Here is a 19,501-nt window from a genome sequence, read left to right on the forward strand (position 1 = left end):
TGTAAGACATTTAAAAGATGTAGTCCAAAAGCTAGAGTGGCTTGTGCCTGTAATCCCAGCTACCCTCCCGGTAGGCTGAGGCAAGAGGATCACTTAAGGCCAGGAGTTCAAAACCAGCCTGGGTGACATAGTGAGACCCTCTCTGTACAAAACTTTTCAAACTTAGCCAGGTGTGGTGGCATGCACATGTAGTCTCAGCTACTTGGGAGGCTGAGGTGGGAAGATTGCCTGAGCCCAGGAGGCCAAGGATGCAGTGAGATATGATTGTGCCACTGCACTCAAGCCTGGGTGACAGAGTGAGATCCTATCTCAAAAAAATAAATAAATGAAATTATTGCTGCAGGTTAGCCTGTGAAGAACATTTCTAAAATTAATTTTTAACATTTTCAATGTTATAATTTTTTAAAACTATGAAAGTTTTATATGTATAGTACTTTAGAATTTATAAAGAACTTCAACATAGGTAATCTAATGTGATCCTCATATGTCTACTATAAAGGATAAGAAATCTAATTTGTTAGGGCTGGGCGTGGTGGCTCAAGCCTGTAATCCCAGCACTTTGGGAGGCCGAGACGAGCGGATCACAAGGTCAGGAGATCGAGACCATCCTGGCTAACACGGTGAAACCCCGTCTCTACTAAAAATACAAAAACTAGCCGGGCGAGGTGGCGGGTGCCTGTAGTCCCAGCTACTCGGGAGGCTGAGGCAGGAGAATGACGTAAACCCGGGAGGCGGAGCTTGCAGTGAGCTGAGATCTGGCCACTGTACTCCACTCCGGGCGACAGAGCGCAAAAAAAAAAAAAAAAAAAAAAAGAAATCTAATTTGTTGAATGGGCAAAGGGAGGCTTAGAAAAGTAAATGCTTACCTAAGAGCATATTGCTAATAAGAACCTGAGACAGCAATATTAGAAGGTCTTCTGACTTCATGGGGCTGTATATTGTATTTATGTGGTGTTTTTGCCATAATGGCTGAAAGTGGTCACATATATGAAATGTCAAAACATACATACAGCTTGATAATAATGAACATATGAATAAAGGAAAATTAAAATAATTTTTTACATACTAGAGCTATAATTAATATATTATGCAATTCATAAATTTAAAGTGTACAATTCACTTTATTAGTTTATTCACAGAGTTGTACAACCACCAGCATTTCAAAAATTAATTTGTAGTATTCTTCATGCTATCTTTTTTCTTTAAAACATTTTTTTCCTCAAATTTGTTTTTACCATCGTTTTTTAAAACTATAAAAATTTCTACATGTGTAGTGCTTTAGAATTTATGAAGAACATTAACATAGGTAATCTAAAGTGATCCTCACAAGTCTGATAAACTATCAACATTTCTAAAATTAATTTTTAACATCTTAAAAGTCAATTCAAACAACTTTAGAATATTTTTATCACAAAGAAGCCCCATTCCCCCAACCATCTCCAACCCTTGGCTTTCCTTATGTTTTAAATTACATGTATAGGCCAGGCATGGTGGCTCACGCCTGTAATCCCAGGTGTGCAGATCTCAGGCAGGTGGATCACTTGAGATCAGGAGTTCAACACCAACCTGGTCAACATGGTGAAACCCCGTCTCTACTAAAAATACAAAAAATTAGCCAGGTGTGGTGGCATGTGCCTGTCATCCCAGCTACTGGGAGGCTGAGGCAGGAGAATCGCTTGATTGAACCTGAGAGGCAGGGGTTGCAGTGAGCCGAGATTGAGCCCCTGCACTCCAGCCTGGGTGACAGAGCAAGACCCCGTCTCAAAAAAAAAAATAAATAAATAAATAAAGTACACATGTAATCATCATCACAATCAAGAGAGTGAATATTTCCATCATCCCCCAAATTTCCCTATGTCCTTTCCTGGACTATTATCATTATTTTTGAGACAAAGTCTGTTACCCAGGCTAGACTGTAGTGGTGTGAGCACAGCTCACTGCAGTCTCACTCGTGAGCTCAAGCAATCCTCCCACCTCAGCCTCCCAAGTAGCTGGGATTGCAGGTGTGTGTCACCACACCCAGCTAATTTTTTAAATTTTTATAGAGATGGGGTTTCACTGTATTGCCTAGGCTGGTCTTGAACTCCTTTCTGGATTACTTTTTACAAGGTAAAAAGATTCATACACAAATTTGAGATCGGTTTTGTCTTGTGGTTTTTTGTTCTTGTAAATTTAATAATTGAAATTTGTGCTCATTCTTTGTATTTAATATTTTTAAAGTCTAAATTGTAAAATGAAATTTCTTTTACTAATCAGTTTACAATAATGGATCATGGTTCGTTTTTCTTCAGGATTAAAGAGCCAACGCTGGAAATGTTTCTGTCTAGAATCATGGCATCCTGGACTAATTCAGCCATACAAGTCCTTGAATCAAGTTCCCCCAGCCTAAGGGACAGCCTGAATGGGAATTCAAGTATAGTTGGGAGACTTTTGGAATATGTCTATACCCATTGGGAACATCCATTGGATGCTCTGAGACACCAAACCAAAATCATGTTCAAAAACCTTCTCCAAATGCACCGGCTCACTGTGGAAGGTGCAGTTTTGGTCCCTGATCCTTTCTTTGTGAAACTGACTGAGAGTCTTCTGCGATTGGAATGGCATATTAAAGGAAAGTACATGTGCCTTGGTTGTTTGGTAGAGTGCATAGGAATTGAACATATTCTGGCTATAGATAAAACTATTCCATCTCAAATCTTAGAGGTGATGGGAGACCAGTCATTGGTACCTTATGCAAGTGACCTCTTGGAAACCATGTTTAAAAATCATAAGAGTCATTTGAAATCCCAGACTGCTGAGAGTTCTTGGATTGACCAGTGGCATGAGACTTGGGTTTCTCCTCTCCTTTTTATACTGTGTGAAGGAAACTTGGATCAAAAATCTTACGTGATTGATTATTACTTGCCAAAATTACTAAGTTACAGCCCTGAAAGCTTACAGTACATGGTAAAGATTCTTCAGACTTCTATTGATGCTAAAACTGGTAAGAAAAATGCATTTTTGTTTTAGTAATTTCTAATTATGATGCTTAAATATAGGTAGCTATGCAGATGCTAATCATATTTAAATTTAAATATCACTTCTATAAATAGTAAAGGAGGAGATTAATGATAGATGTTTCGGTTTGAAACGAATGTTCCTGTATAAAGCTGAATGGAGTTTTTTGGCTGAAGTCATTTCTACAAGCTAAAGAATAATTCCACTTACAATGATAAACTTTCCTTTATTACAAGGTTTTAATTCATTTTTTCAAGTTCTGAATTTATTTTGTTGTATTACTGGAATAAAAGTTTGTGTGTCTTATATAATGTGCTTATTCAAGTGATTGAGACAATAATTAAAAATTGTGTTAGGCAAGGTTAAAGACAGGTAACTTGGCAGTAGCAAGTTATTTTCTCTGGGGAAGTGACAAAATTCAGAGGCATGATCTGAAGAAATAGCCATCTATAGTTACTTAGAATAGGGGTAGACATCCCATTAAAACTCACAAACCCTACAGGAATCACTGCAAATTCAAGCATAATTCAGGATGTGTAAAGTGATGATCATGACACATCGTATAAATCTTAAAATTATTATATTGTTTAACAAAGCAAAAATGTAGTATCGTATAGTGTAATTTTAAGAAATATTTTCAACTAAAATTGTTAAAAACTTTCAGTACGTCAAAGAGTAACCATGAGGTAGCAGGAAAATTTGATTCCTGTATGTGAAAATAAGCCATTTTTTGTAATTTTTGACAACAGTTGTTCTTGACTTTTTGAAAAGCCATCTGAAATTCAGGATTCAAGAATCTGTTCTGAAGTAAGGTTGTCTTTATTTTTATATCAAGCTGCCCTGTCTTCCTGGTAATGGCTGATGTCCTAGCCTCTGAAACCAGCAGGCTCTTTGTGTTCCTTTTTAAATCTTCTTTACTAGTGAAAAATAGTCACTGTAAAATATGCAGAGAGGTTCAGTGTTTACTTTTAGAGCAATAATAAGTCTGTAGTCACCGATGTGTTTATTTCTTCACCTGATTTTTTTTCCTGATTTACTTCCTGATTCATTTTCTAAGTGTTAGGGAAAAAGTAAAAATGTTAGCAGGTAAATAATGATTTGTTTACGTTAACAATAAGAGAATTATGCTTACCTGAAACGATTGACAGAAGGACAGATCATTTTAAATAATGATTTATTTTAGAATAGGAACTTTAATTTGTGTTAGAAATGAGTTTAAAATGTGATTTTTATTTATTGAAATAAAATGTTAATTGGAAACATGAAAATTAGCAGTTGATAATTATAGTGGTCATTGCATAATATGGTAATTGTCTTTGTTACTGTGCTTTCAGGACAAGAGCAATCATTCCCATCCTTAGGGTCTTGTAATAGCAGGGGGGCTCTGGGAGCTTTGATGGCATGTCTGCGAATAGCTAGAGCTCATGGACATCTTCAGTCTGCTGCTGATACCTGGGAGAACCTCGTGTCTGGTGCAAGAATAAAGCAAGGCTTAATTCATCAGCATTGTCAAGTAAGTAAAGAAAATTACCTGGATTTGTACGTGCAGTAGATCCCTTTCATGTAGCAGTTCAATATAGAGGCCCCTACATTGTGTCCTGCACTGTTTTAGGGAGTTCATAAAGAGAATGAGTAGAAACCCTAGTCTCCCAACTAAACTTTCAGTAGACCCTTTCTTCAAGCTACTGCAAGTTTAGTTGAGGATGTAAGAAAACTTACATAAAACAACTGGAAACTCTTAGAACTGACAGTACAGATACAAGTGTGCCATCAATACATAAGGACTCCCTTGGGAGGCTCAGAAGAGACTGATCAGAGCAGGTGGTGCTTGATTAGGGAAGTGATAGATATGATTAGAAAAGAGGAAGCCTTGGAGCAGCATACAAAATGGAGGGACCCAAATGAGCAAGGTCTGGAGGATGATTAAGAACATTGCTTATCAGGCGTGGAGTGTTTTGGACATTTTTTGGAAAGGTCTAATGTTAGGCTAAAGACTTCATTGATTCCCAGGCACCAGCTGGTTTTATTAAGCTAAACCAAAGCCACTCTGTTTTCAGCAAGGAATTACATTAGTGGAAACATGAATTTCCAGCGTGGGAACAGAAAGAAACCAGGAAACCAGTTAGAAGTGCCTATCAGTAATTTAAGAGTGAGGTGATGGGGTAAAGGGAGTCACTGGAAAAAAAGAGAAAAAGGAATGAAGCTGAGCATTGCCATGGAATAAAAATCTTTGATTGTTGCATTTTATAAATCCCCAGTTTACACATTTAATAAAATAATTGTATAGGAAATAACACTAGGATCTTTGAGATTAAGAAACCTTTCTAAGGTACCTATTGGTGAACTGAAGTTTATTTTTTTCCTTTTGTAGCCTATGTAAGTAATTAAACAATTCAAGTGATTTAGGTTTGGCTTATTTCTTGGAAAATTAACCTTTTATTGCTTGATGTTTTTTAGGTAAGGATAGATACATTAGGCTTGCTTTGTGAAAGTAATCGAAGCACAGAAATTGTTACCATGGAAGAAATGCAGTGGATTCAGTTCTTTATTACATACAATCTTAACAGCCAGTCTCCAGGAGTGCGGCAACAGATCTGTTCACTTCTTAAAAAGGTAGAATTTCCCATCAGAAGGCATAGGGAAGTGGTGAACTTTGTTTGGGAAATGGTTTTTAAAAAGAGCCCAGATTTTGGGAGCGTGTGGGAATGGTCATGGAATTGGGCTACCGCATCTGTTCATGATGGCCCTTCTGTGACCTGTTCTCTGATTACATAAAGCTTACATTTGGGATTAAAATCCAGAGTGGAAAGCACACACCCCTCCCCCCACCATTTTTTTTCAGGAGTTCAGGATCAGCCTGGGCAACGGTGAAACCCTATCACTACTAAAATACAAAAAAATTAGCCAGACGTGGCAGTGTGCATCTGTAGTCCTAGCTACTTGGGAGGCTGAGGCAGGAGAATTGCTTGAACCTAGGAGCGGAGGTTGCAGTGAGCCGAGACTGTACCACTCCAGCCTGGGCGACAGAGTGAGATTCAGTCTCCAAAAAGAAAAAAAAAAAGAAAAAAAAAAAAAGGGTCTTGCTCTGTCACCCAGGTTGGAGTGCAGTAGTGTGATCATAGCTCACTGTACCCTCCACCTCCTGGGCAATTCTTTCTCCCCAGCCTCTCAAGTAGCTGGGACGACAGGGGCATACCACCATCCCTGTCTAATGTTTAATTTTTTTTTTTTTTAGAGATAGGGTCTCACTCTGTTGCCCAGGCTGGTCTTAAGCTCCTGGGATCTAGTGGTCCTCCTACCTCAGCCTCCCAAAGTGGTGTTATAGGCGTGAGCCACCACACATGGCCAAAAGGCCTTTCATTTTGGTGTAGTAAATCAACCTTGGGTTCTTTTTTGTAAAGAAAAAATCTAATGCTGGAGTTAAGGTAGTTTTAAGAAAAATTGGTAACAGGAGAAAGAATGCCATTGCATTTTTATAGTTTTAAGCGCCTCATAAAGTGATCATTATCAAATAATCCAACTTGAATTAATTGTGCAACACATTTATGGGGTGAAGAATTGGTAAAGTAGGGAAATGACTATATCATTTTCAGGTTTGTGCCAACTTAAAGGAAATAGAACTGTGGTTTAATGATAGTATTTTGCTTTGCAATAATAACTTTGTTTTTGGTATAAAAATTATTTTCCGTCTAAAATAAATGTTATAAAATATTAAGAGATTAAAAATCAGTGCTCTCCTTGCCTGATGTTTTATTCTAAAGAATTTGCCTCTCAGGCTGACATTTAAATTTAATGTGTGGGTCACCTGTGCTTCATTTCCTTTGTCTCAAAAGTTGTTTTGTAGGATACAGGAAAGTTCTCAGGTACTTTATAAATTGGAGCAGAATAAATCCAAACATGAACCAGAGAAGAAGTTAACCAAACAGCACCCTTCTGTTTCTTTACAGCAGTATAAGGTAGGTGCTATATTTCTAAACATAGACTTTTTTAAAAAATTAAACCAGCACTTTGGTCAAGCCTGTAATCCCAGCACTTTGGGAGGCCGAGACGGGCGGATCACGAGGTCAGGAGATCGAGACCATCCTGGCGAACACGGTGAAACCCCGTCTCTACTAAAAAATACAAAAACTAGCCGGGCGAGGTGGCGGGCGCCTGTAGTCCCAGCTACTTGGGAGGCTGAGGCAGGAGAATGGCGTAAACCCGGGAGGCGGAGCTTGCAGTGAGCTGAGATCCGGCCGCTGCACTCCAGCCTGGGCGACAGAGCGAGACTCCGCCTCAAAAAAAAAAAAAAAAAAAAAAAAAAAAAAAAAAAAATTAAAAAGTATAATGAATAAGCATAAAAGGGAAATAAATGGAAGTCTTTTGGTGAATTGTGTTTCTTGCTTTTTTTCCTTCAAGCTGAGTATTACCTATTTCTTCTGCTGCTTTGGTGCAGCTACTTGATGTAGCCTGGGTTATGGAACCAGTGTTGTACTGGAGGACTGTTACAGAATGACATTAGTGGGCTAACCCCAGTCACTTTCAGCTTATGTGGGCCAGGTGAATTTAGTACTTTAACAGAAGGGTAATTGATGGTACTGAACACCGTCCTTCTCCAGGGCAGAAGACTGCTGTTGCTGGGCCTCTTTTCTCGTTAGATTGACATGACTTGCAGAGGCTTGGTATTAATGACTCTTGGCCCGTGGTCCAGCTGTGGAGGGAGCTTGCTGTCTGTCTCACATTGGAGTGAGCTTGAAGAGTAGGGCTGGATTTTAGGGCATTGTGTTAATGAAATGGATGGAAACCCAGGTACAGCAGCTCCAGTCTGGGCCAGGGCTTAGCTTGACAATCTTGAATTTCTTTTCAGCAGAACAGATTGAGCTTTTCACTGTTCTTCCCCTAAATCTAGCCTTTGAGAAGCAGACCCTTTTTTTCTCCTCAGGCCCAGATGGAAGACAGAACTTACCTATTTATTTTGAGAAAGAGGTAGATGAATAGATTAATGATACATTTGAAGTATGACATGCTCACTACTTACTCTAAACATTATTATGGATGCCCTTGGTTTTCAGTTTTGTATTTAAAAGATAAAAAGCCATCAAAGAATATTTCTATTCAAAGGCTAAAATCAGCTTGACTTCTTAAAATCTCAATGACGAAGATTGGGAAGTCACAACCTGAATTTTAAAGACATAGGTTTACTCCTGATTCTGCCACTTATTAGTTGACTGACTTGAGTCTCATCAACTATAAGCAGAATTAGTAACCTTTCTCAAAAGATTGATTTGAGGATTAAATGAAAAAGCTCTTTGTAGACTGTGTATTTCTCCACTTGATCTTAGCCAAAAGGCCAAGAAGTGATGTAAACTATATATCTCTCTATAAAGCCTTGCTGAGAGTCATTAAAAGCGACTAGCGCTGGCTCATGCCTGTAATCTCAGCACTTTGGGAGACTGAGGCAGGAGGATCACTTGAGCCCAGGACTTCAAGACTAGCCTGGGCAACATAGCAAGACCCCATCTCTATTTAAAAAAAAACCAAAAAACAAAAAAAAAAACCTTGAGACGGGCTTGGTGGTGCACACCTGTGGTCTCAGATACTCAGGAGGCTGAGGCTTGAAGGTTGCTGGAGTACAGGAGGTCAGGGCTGTGGTGAACCTTAATTATACCACTGCAGTCCATCCTGGGCAACAGAGCAGTGAGACCCTGCTTCAAAGAATTAATAAATAAAAATTTAAAAAGTGACTAGAATATATATTGAAGCCCCCAGTGTGCGTGTGGGACAGTTAAAAAAATTTCTTTTAAATTAATTGATTTTTTTATAGATGTGGGTTCTGCTGTGTTACCCAGGCTGGTTTCAAAATCCTGACCTCAAGTGATTCCCCTGCCTCCACCTCCCAAAGTGGTGGGATTACAGGCATGACATACTACCTACTCTCAACATTATTATGGATTATTTTGGATATTATGCCCAGCCTAGTTATTTTGCAGTTTCTCTTAAATCATTGGTAGATTTAACAATGCATATCTCGTTTGCTTTCTTTTTGTAAGGGGTAAAATGATTTGTGAAAACTCAATTAAGTACTTGGAAATACAAAAGCTGTTTTTTGGGTTGAGATTCTGAATTTTCATGTATGTGTGGTTTCTTGGTCTGTGCTTATAAGTATGCATGTTTTGAAAATTAGTGCTTAGAGTCTTAATCTGAGTCAGTCTCGTGGTTGTGGTACTTTTTCCCTACTGGCACACCTGTGGCTTTTGGAGGTTGTGACCTTGGCACTGTATTGTCATGACTGTCACATCGTCAGAACAGTGGGTGCCGTGCACAGTGTGTGGTGTGCTCAGTGCCAATCAATAGACTTTAAGTGCTGGGGGAGAAGAGGAGGCTATTAGTTGAAAAAGACATCTTCTCGTCTAGTGGAGATTATTTTATACCTAAATAACTGATAGTAACTAGAGTCCTTTTAAATTTATAAAATGTTAGATGTCCATGTTCTCATTTAACCTTTAATAAAAAGGCTGTAAGATAACATTCTTATCCCCACTTAACAAGTGAGAAAGCTGAAGCTCAGTGAAGTGCAATAACCTGTGTAAGGTTCCTCAGCTAGTAAGTGGTAGAGTCAGAACTCCAGTCCAGACCTGCTCTTGACTCCAAAATCTCAGTATTTTCTCCCCGCAACCCCCAGTACTAGCTTAATGAAGGCTTGGAGATAAGAAAGTACAGGGAGAACTTGGGGAATGGTGAATTCAGTGGTGTGAATGACGTAAAATACCTTAGGGAATGGAGGACTTGAGTAATGGGAAGTGAATCCAAAGAATCCAGTTGAAAATGGATAGCTTTCAGTGATAGGCCAAGGAAGATTTGGAAGCTTCACTGGGAACCATTAAAAGTGATTAGAGCATATACTGAGCGTTACTATGTGTGTAGGATAGTGTGCTCAGCACTAGGCATCCAAACATAGAAATGTGGTCCCTACCTTCATCGTGGCTGCAGTCTGATTGCGGGAAAGAAGAACTATATTTAAGCATATAAATGACAATACAGTTTGAATGATACCTCCTAGTGGATGATCTTGTGTTTTTTAGATGGAGTTTTGCTCTTTCATCCAGGCTGGACTGCAGTGGTGTGGTCTTGACTCACTGCTACCTCCGCCTCCTGGGTTCAAGCAATTCTCCTGCCTCAACCTCTTGAGTAGCTGGGACTACAGGCGCCCGGCACCACACTGGGCTACTTTTTGTATTTTTAGTAGAGACGGGGTTTCATCATGTTGGCCAGGCTGGTCTCAAACTCCTGACCTCAGGTGATCCGCCCGCCTCAGCCTCCCAAATTGCTGGGATTACAGGCATGAGCCACTACGCCTGGCCCTTGTTGTGTTTTAATGTGAATCCTGTTTCACTTATAATTAAAAGTAGTTTAACTAGGATATTTTTCAGTAATGGCCCTATTCCTTTGAAACCTAATAGAATTAATAACCTAATAAACTCTTAGGGCTTGTGGGGACCTAAATGATAAATCCCCAAGATTGCATGTTCTTCACCCTAGAAATGAATGCAGGGATCTTTGGTAGAGTCAGTGAAGACTAGGGCTGTTGAACCCAGTGAGACTCTGTCTTAAAAAACAAAAAGTGTACATATCTGTCTGGGCTACAATAGAAATTGTACTTCTTGTTGACTCTGCAAATACAGGGTTTATTAAAGTCGTGATATAGCTTATGGTCAAGGGTACTAACCTGAATTATTAAGCAAAGTGAACAACCAGTATTGTTTTTGAAATTTTTTATTTTTACATTAAAAACAAAAACACCCACTCTAAAAGGGTGTTTAATACGGTGAACATAACCTATTGTGACGTAATTATACTTACTGTAATTTTTTTTTTTTTTAAGAATTTCATGTCATCCATTTGTAACAGTCTTTTTGAAGCATTGTTTCCTGGATCTTCCTACTCAACTAGATTTTCAGCTTTAACCATTTTAGGCTCAATAGCTGAAGTTTTTCATGTCCCAGAAGGTAAGTGTTTAATAATGTTAAGGGAAGTAATTTTTTTTCTTTCAAAACATACTTATTCTACATTTTGCTTTATTTGAAGTTTCAGTTTTGTTGCCTTGCTTTGAGGTTTTATTCTTACCATATAATTCTTGCTTGTACATAATGAAATTTGCCAGTAAAGGACAGAAGAGAAACTATCTCCCTTTTCATTGATCATTATTTGCCAACCCCAAAGTGTAATTTTCATGAATTATGCTTATTATGGAAAGAGTTCCAGCTCTTACCTCCCTAATTTGTTTGTTGCTGTTTTAAGATAGTATCCAATCTGTTCTTTAAGTTTTAAAATTTGAAATAATAATAGCTTCTATTATATTTAATATTTCTCAGTGAGCTCTGTGGTTAGAATGTGGTTTCCCTTACATACCGTCTGTTTCATATGCCTCAATCTGGTTTCGGAAAGACAATATGAGGCTGTAATTTCCAAGTATTCTGGTTTAATGATACCCTTTGTTTTTCCTTCTGTGTGGTTCTCAAGAGGGTGAAATTTCAGTTCCCTCTTCAAATCTTTTTTTTTTTATTTTTTCCTTTTTGACAAGAAATTATTCCTTTTTTTTTCTTTTGAGACAGAGTCTAGCTCTGTCACCCAGGCTGGAGTGCGGTGGCATGATCTCGGCTCACTGCAACCTCCGCCTCCTGGGTTCAAGTGATTCTCCTGCCTCAGCCTCCCAAGTAGCTGGGACTTCAGGCATGTGCCACCACGCCTGGCTAATTTTTTGTGTTTTTAGTAGAGATGGGGTTTCACTGTGTTAGCCAGGATGGTCTTGATCTCCTGACCTCTTGATCTGTCTGCCTCGGTCCCCGAAAGTGCTGAGATTACAGGCGTGAGCCACCGTGCCCTGCCAAAATGATTCTTTTTTCCATGTACATGTGTGTATATATGTTATAATGCGGGATTTCTTGCTTGTGCTCAGTCTTCCTTGACTGTGGTCAAACAGGAAAATATCCTGCTCAGCTACTCTTTCACAGGGAATGGCTGAAGTACGAGGGAGCTTTATACTATCATTGGATTCCTTTTAATTTTAAAGTATTGGTCAAAGTGTAATTTTTTGACAGGACAGTTAGCTAATGTAATAGAGGCTTGCTTCATTTGGGGAAAATCAGTTTTTAAAAGTTTTTATTTTGAAAAAAATCAACAGCAAAGTTTCAAGACTAGTTCAGTGAATAGCCATGTACGCTCTACCTAGATTCATCGTTTTTTTTTTTTGTTTTAGTTTTTGTTTTTGTTTTTTTGAGACGGAGTCTCGCTCTGTTGCCCAGGCTGGAGTGCAGTGGCGTGATCACTGCAGTCTCTGCCTCCCAGGTTCAAGCAGTTCTCCTGCCTCAGCCTCCTGAGTAGCTGGGATTACAGGTACCTGCCACCACGCCTGGCTAATTTTTGTATTTTTAGTAGAGACAGGGTTTCACCATATTGGTCAGGCTGGTCTCGAACTCCTGACCTCAGGTTTTCCACCCTCCTCAGTCTCCCAAAGTGCTGAGATTACAAGCGTGAGCCACCGCACCTGGCCGATTCATCAGTTATTAATATTTTGCAATATTTGCTATATCTGTGTCTTTTATTAATTTTATAACCATAACACAATGATCAAATTCAGGAAATTGAATGTTGATACAATGCTTTAATCGAATATACAGTCCATATTTAAATTTTGCCAATTGTCCCAACAAATGGCCTTTTATATTATAGAACAAAAAACTAACTTCTTACAATCTGGGAAGCAGTCCTAGATCACGCATTGCGTTTTGTTATTATGCCTCTTTTTAGCTTCCTTTAATCTGGAAAATTTCTTGTTTTATGATATTAACATTTTGGAAGAATATGTCTCAATTGGGGTTTGTCTCATTGTTTCCTGATGACTTGATTCATGCTGTACATTTTTGCAGGAATGTTGCATGGATGATATAGTGTTCTTCACAGGGCATCCTATTAGAGTATTGATGATATTGGCTTTCTACAGTATTTATGTAAGAAATATGATCACCTTATTCAGGTGGGGATGGCAGGCTTAAAAATGGTCTCCAAAACACATCCACATCAAATCCTTAAGAAGCTGTGAATGCAAACTTTACATGGAAAAAGGGTCCTTGCAGATGTTCTTAAGTTTAGGATCTTGAGGTGAGATATCTAGATTGTCTTGATGGACCAAAAATGTCATCACAAGTATCCTTACAAGACAGAGGCAGAGAGAGATTTGACAAACGAAAGAGGAGGCAGTGTGACAGCGTAGGTAGAGATTGGCGTGATATGGCTCCAGGCCATGGAATGCCTGCAGCTGCTGGAAGCTGGAAGAGGCAAGGAACAGATTTTAGAGCCTCTGGAGTGCATGGCCCTACTGACACCTTGATTTTGAACTTCTGGCTTCCAGAACTGTGAGAGAATAGATTTCTGTGGTTTTAAGCCACCAAGTATGTGGTAATTTGTTACAGCATTCAGTGAATGCAGGAATCTCCCGTCAGTTCATAAAATTTCAGTGGTACTTCAACTTAATTTAGAAAATAAGTTTTTACCTCAGAGTGATTGATTACTTCAATCTTATAACAAAAAGTTTCCTGCGCATTTGATGTAGTTGTAGCTGCACCTAAGTGTGTGGGAATTAAAACTAGGCTGAAGCGTACCTATAATTTTTCAGTCAAGAGAGTAATTTGATACATTTAAATGTACTTTAAAAATGAAAACCCTGAGTCATCTTCCTAATGTATGAGTTTCATGTAATTGGGCAGTGACTTATGCCATTGTAATTATGTTAGACAACTGGGAGGTAATGTAAATGGAGCAAGCTATACTGTAGCCATTACTTTTAAAGGAGACTTAAGAACCTTGACTGTGAAGTACAGGATGGGAGATGTAAATTCATCCTTCATTATTATCTCAAGAACTTCAGTGATAGGACTCTGATTTGAGATTAGTCAAATGGTTTCTGCCTTTCCTAGACCAAGAAGAATAAGTTGCATGCATCTTTCTTATGTGGAATCAAATGCCACAATATTGATGGTAATACAGTTCTACAATTAGATTAAAAGGATTTGTTCAGCAAATATTAATTTAGTGCTTATTATATGTCAAGCAGCCAAGGATATTCACTGTCCCAAACAAGGTGCTTCTTCCTTTGGAGCTTATGTTTCAGTGAAGGGAGACAGGAATGAACAAGTAATACGTAGAATTTGTATATATTATTACATTATGTAGATGCAAGATTATGTAGATTATGTATGTTCAAGATGTAGATAAGTTCTATGAAAAATATTTCAAGAAGATAAGGGGGATATATAGAAAACCTAGGAGGCTGGAGAGTGTTAGTGGCTTCATACAGTGGTGTCATAAAGGGTTTCAAATTTGAAAAAAGCTCTTAAACAACTGATGGATGAAAGAATAATGAAGGAAGTTAGAAAATATTTTGAGATGAGTGAAAGCAAAAATACAACATACCAAAACTTACGCAATGCTGCAAAAGCAGTGCTTATAGGGAAAGTTATAGCTGTAAATGCCTACGGCAAAAGATCTTGAATTAATAACCAAGTTAACTTTCTACCTCAAGCAATTAGAAGAGAAGAACAAACTTAAAAGGAAGGAAACAAAAAGATTAGAACAAAGATAAACGAAATAGAGAATAGAAAAACAGCACAAATAACGAAACCAGAAGTTGTGTTTTTTAAAGATCAACAAAATAGACAAAGTTTGCTAAACTGGCTAAGATAAAAGAAAGACAGTACAAACAACTAAAATCAGAAATGAAAGTAGGAACATTTCTATTAAGTTTGCAGAAATAAAAATGATTATAAGACAATACAGTGAACAGTTATAACACCAAGTTAGATAATCTACATGAAATGGACAAGCTTCTAGAAACATGACAATTACTGACTTGAGAAGAAATAGAAAATGTGAGCAGACCTTTAAGAAGAGATTGAATCAGTATTCAGAAGGCTCACAGAAGGAGAGAAGAGAAAGTTTAGGGCGAGTGACTTCTCCGGTGAAATCTACAAAACGTTGAAAGAAGAATTACACCAGTCCTTCTCAGACTCTTTCAAAAAATTGAAGAGAAGGGAACACCTCCTACCTCATTTTATAAGGCCATCATTACCCTGATACCAAAACCAAAGACACTTAAAAGAAAACCGGCCGGGTGTGGTGGCTCATGCCTGTAATCTCACCACTTTGGGAGGCTGAGTCTGGTGGATCACGTGAGGTCAGGAGTTTAAGACCAGACTGGCCAACATGGTGAAACCCCATCTCTACTAAAAATACAAAAAATTAGCTGGATGTGGTGGCGGGTACCTGTAATCCCAGCTATTCAGGAGGCTGAGGCAGGGGAATCGCCTGAACCCGGGAGTCTGAGGTTGCAGTGAGCTGAGATCGCACCATTGCACTCCAGCCTGTGTGACAAGAGCAAGACTTCATCTCAAAAAAAAAAAAAAAAGAAGAAAAGAAAAAGAAGATAAAAGACCAATATCCCTTATGTGTATAGTGGCAAAAACCCTCAATAGAATACTAGCAAACCAAATCCAACAGCATATTAAAAGTGTTATATACCATGAGGAAGGAGTTTATCCCAGGAATGTAAGGGTGGGTCAACTTAAGAATAATAGTCAATGTCATCACATTAAAATGAACGTGGAAATACCATGTGATCATCTTAATTTATGCAGAAAAAGCATTTGACAAAATTCAGTACCCTTTTATGATTAAAAAAATGAACACAGCAAAACTAGGAATAGGAAGGACAAGATGATGAAGGACATTTGTAACACAACCACAGGTAACATCACACTCGGTGAGCAACTGAAAGCTTTTGCCCTAAGATCAGGAAGAAGACACAGATGCCCACTGTCACCACTGCTGTTCACTGTTGTACTGAAAGTTCTAGCCAGAGCAATTATACAAGAAAAAAAAAAAAAAAAGCAGTCAGATTGGAGAACAAGAAGCAAATCTGAGCAAAGTTGTTAAGGAAGTAACAAAAACCTCAGGTGTCGGCTCTAGGAATTTCATAGGGTTGTGCTAACTTGTAAATTAAGATTAAATGAGAAATTTGTATCCCAATTTATATTCCTCAAATTAAGTAAGCATAAGAATGTTTCCGTTTTCCTTAGGAGTTCACTTGTGAAATTTTTTTTTTTTTGGCGGAGTCTTGCTATGTCGCCCAGGCTGGAGTGCAGTGGCCGGATCTCAGCTCACTGCAAGCTCTGCCTCCCGGGTTCCCGCCATTCTCCTGCCTCAGCCTCCCAAGTAGCTGGGACTACAGGCGCCCGCCACCTCGCCCGGCTAGTTTTTTGTATTTTTAGTAGAGACGGGGTTTCACTGTGTTCGCCAGGATGGTCTCGATCTCCTGACCTCGTGATCCGCCCGTCTCGGCCTCCCAAAGTGCTGGGATTACAGGCTTGAGCCACCGCGCCCGGCCTGTGAAATGTTTTTAAGTGTTCTTCACATTTTGCCTTGAAACCCTGTTTTTCCACAGTTCTTGAGTCTTCATCCTAGAGTTAAGTGGAGTCAGTGATTGCCCCTAGAGTTAAGTTAAGTCAGTGATTGCCATCATTCTTTAGGGTAATTTTTCTTTTCATCCCTTGGTTGGCTGAAATTCCTTTTTCTCTAGAAGTTTCTGGAGATAAGTAGTTCTTAATTTCTTGCATATTATAAAATGTTTCTATTGTTCTTGCACTTGAATAAGAGTTTGATAGGCAAAGTTCTTCACACCTTCATTCCCTGAGGATTTTGTAAGCATTGCTCCATTATCTTTTAGCACTACATGTTGTTATAGGGACAAGTGCAGCCAGTCTAGTTTTTTCCATTTTGTAGATGAATTGAGCTCTTCCCTGAATGGCCAGTAGATTCCTTCTTTATCCTTGACTCCTAGTAAGTCTGTCAGGATATGTCATCATACTGATCATTCTGTGTCAGTTCATTCTAAGATACAGTAGGACTTTTCTTCTTTTTTTTTTTTTTGAGACCAAGTCTCTGTTGCCCAGGCTGGAGTGCACTGATGTGATCTTGGCTCACTGCAACCTCCACCTCCCGGCCTCAAGTGATTCTGCTGCGTCAGCCTCCCAAGTAGCTGGGATTACAGCCGTGTGCCACCATGCCCGGCTAATTTTTGTATTTTTAGTAGAGACGGGGTTTTACTCCGTTGGCCAGGCTGGTCTCAAACTCTTGACCTCAGGTGATCCACCCGCCTCGGCCTCCCAAAGCGCTGGGATTCCAGGTGTGAGCCACTGAGCCCGGCCAGGACTTTGTATTCTAGGTCAAGAAGTTTTATTAAGATTTTTAAAAAGATGTGTTTCTAAATTTACTTGTTTTTGTTTATTTTTAACAATAACTTAGGAATCTTTTACATAATATCTTTTGAAAGATAATGGAATGGTTTAAAATCTTTCTTAATTTGGAGAACTGTGGTACTTATTTTGTCATTTTAAGAATTAAATTAATGGAAAAGTTACTCTTTTATGCTGTCATGGGTAAAGTATGAAATGTGGTTTTTTGGTACTAATTTTCTATAAATTTGGTCAAATAACTTCAGAAGGTTGATTTCCTTTTATTCACTTTTAAATCTTTTTGTTTTTAAAATATTTTTAGGTAGAATTTATACAGTGTATCAGCTGAATCATGATATTGATGTTGGTCGTTTCCAAGCACTAATGGAATGTTTTACCAGCACTTTTGAAGATGTGAAAATTTTAGCATTTGATCTTCTGATGAAGTTATCAAAAACAGCTGCACATTTTCAGGTATCAGGACTTTTCTAGTATAAATGTGGTGTATGCATGGAAACTTTCTGTCAGCAGATAAAGCAGTCTGAGGATTTTTCATGCACTTTGCATCTGCCATCTCATGGTTTTGGACTGTTTCTTTCAATTATCATTAACACCTCTCTACTATTTTGGGGTTGGTGGGAAAGGAGGAAATATCAAAAAGTAAATAAGGCCCAAATCAGTGAGCTTTGCTGTTTTTATTGCTTTGATAAAAAGGGAGGTGTAGGAGGTGGTAGGTTTTATTGTTTACCAGATTATTGGTAGATTTTAGTTAACTGTGGTTTCCCCTGTTTCCTTGGACATGTAATATTCGATCAGAACACATCGCTTACAGTAACTTGCATTTTTTGAGATAATCTCCCTTTTTCATACACTTGAGAAACTGAGTGTAAATGAGGTAGAGAGGATGTTTCTGGTTTTTCAACCAGCAATAGCTAAACTGAGACTGAAACTTACCAAGTACTTGAGGTTAACAACAGTCCCTGGGTGCTCTACCTCATCCCCAGCCCCTCCATTCTTCCTGACACATTGCTCTTCCCACTTTGGGGTAGGAATTAAAGATGGGGTTGGAAGTGAACACATTGCGTGGGATGAGTCTGCAGGGGACTTCCAGACCCAGGCTCTTAGCTCTGCCCTTGAGGCTTCTCCTGGGGCTGTTGGGTCACCAGCAGAGTACAGTTTCTGGAGCTTAGCTATGGCTTTCTATTAGAGCTCTGTAAAGGCCGAGGGTGGCTGCTGCAGCTGAGCCATGGTCTAGGCTGTGGTTGTTCAGCTGTGTTTAGGGCATGGTAGCTTGTAGATGCAGTGGAATTCTGTAGGATCACATGCCAGAGAGGGTAGTATCTGTTTCTGTGGCTTCTAGATGGCTATGTAGAACATCTATCTATCTATCTCTCAGAACAGCTCTTTTTTGACTTGGGTCAATGTTGGAAGTTGCTGTACGGCATGTACCGATGCCTATGATTTTTAGGTGCCCTTGTGAGCAGAAACTTCCCTGGTGCTCAGGCTGCTGACTTTCATTACCATTTTAAAGAGGAGATTTTAAAGAGGAGATTTTCTCTTCCTCTGTCTGTCCCTCCTCACCTTATCATTCGTCACATCACCTCATATTTTGTCAATAGCGATGTCTCATTCTTGGCAAATATTTTGAGAGTACCTGGATGGAGAAGGCATATTATGGCATAAATGTGAAAGACTTGGCCCTTACATCACTAAGGGCCTTAAGGGACCTCTGCATCTCTAAATTTGATAAACCTGTGCTTGGTATAGTGACACTAGCCATAGAATTCAAGAAATTTAGTACCACATGTGGTTTGCTGTAGGATTTTGCTTATACTCTCTGTCTGGCTTCCAGATTAGTAAACTAGTTAAAGGAATAGGCATTCAAGATTTAAAAATATTAATTATATATTTGTATCAGGGTTTTCTAGAGGGACAGAACTAATAGGATAGATGTATATCTAAAGGAGAGTTTATTAAGGAGTATTGACTCACACGATCACAAGGTGAGGTCCCACAATAGCCTTCTGCAACCTGAGGAGCAAGGAAGCCAAAGCTGAAGAACTTGGGAGAGTTTGATGTTCCAGGGCAGGAAGCATCCAGCATGGGAGAAGTAGGCCGGAAGACTAAACCAGTCTAATCTTTCCATATTCTTCTTCCTGCTTTTATTCTGGCTGCGCTGGCACCTGAATAGATTGTGTTTACCCAGATAGAGGATGCCTTTCCCAGTCCACTGATTCAAA

The 19,501-nt window shown here is 38.9% G+C and overlaps 1 protein-coding gene across 7 annotated transcripts in view; it reads left to right on the top strand.

The window, feature by feature from the left end:
* Positions 1-19,501, top strand: part of THADA (THADA armadillo repeat containing) — a 349,614-nt gene that overhangs the window by 18,411 nt on the left and 311,702 nt on the right. For all 7 annotated transcript variants that reach the window (XM_030921220.1, XM_030921218.1, XM_030921223.1 and 4 more), the window contains 6 exons: positions 2,292-2,983; positions 4,332-4,510; positions 5,455-5,610; positions 6,831-6,953; positions 10,859-10,982; positions 17,584-17,735. In XM_030921220.1, coding sequence (XP_030777080.1) covers positions 2,292-2,983; positions 4,332-4,510; positions 5,455-5,610; positions 6,831-6,953; positions 10,859-10,982; positions 17,584-17,735 — 1,426 coding nt within the window. The remainder of the gene's footprint in view (positions 1-2,291; positions 2,984-4,331; positions 4,511-5,454; positions 5,611-6,830; positions 6,954-10,858; positions 10,983-17,583; positions 17,736-19,501) is intronic.

Source organism: Rhinopithecus roxellana, chromosome 17 (assembly GCF_007565055.1).
Source record: "Rhinopithecus roxellana isolate Shanxi Qingling chromosome 17, ASM756505v1, whole genome shotgun sequence".
Lineage (NCBI taxonomy): Eukaryota > Metazoa > Chordata > Mammalia > Primates > Cercopithecidae > Rhinopithecus > Rhinopithecus roxellana.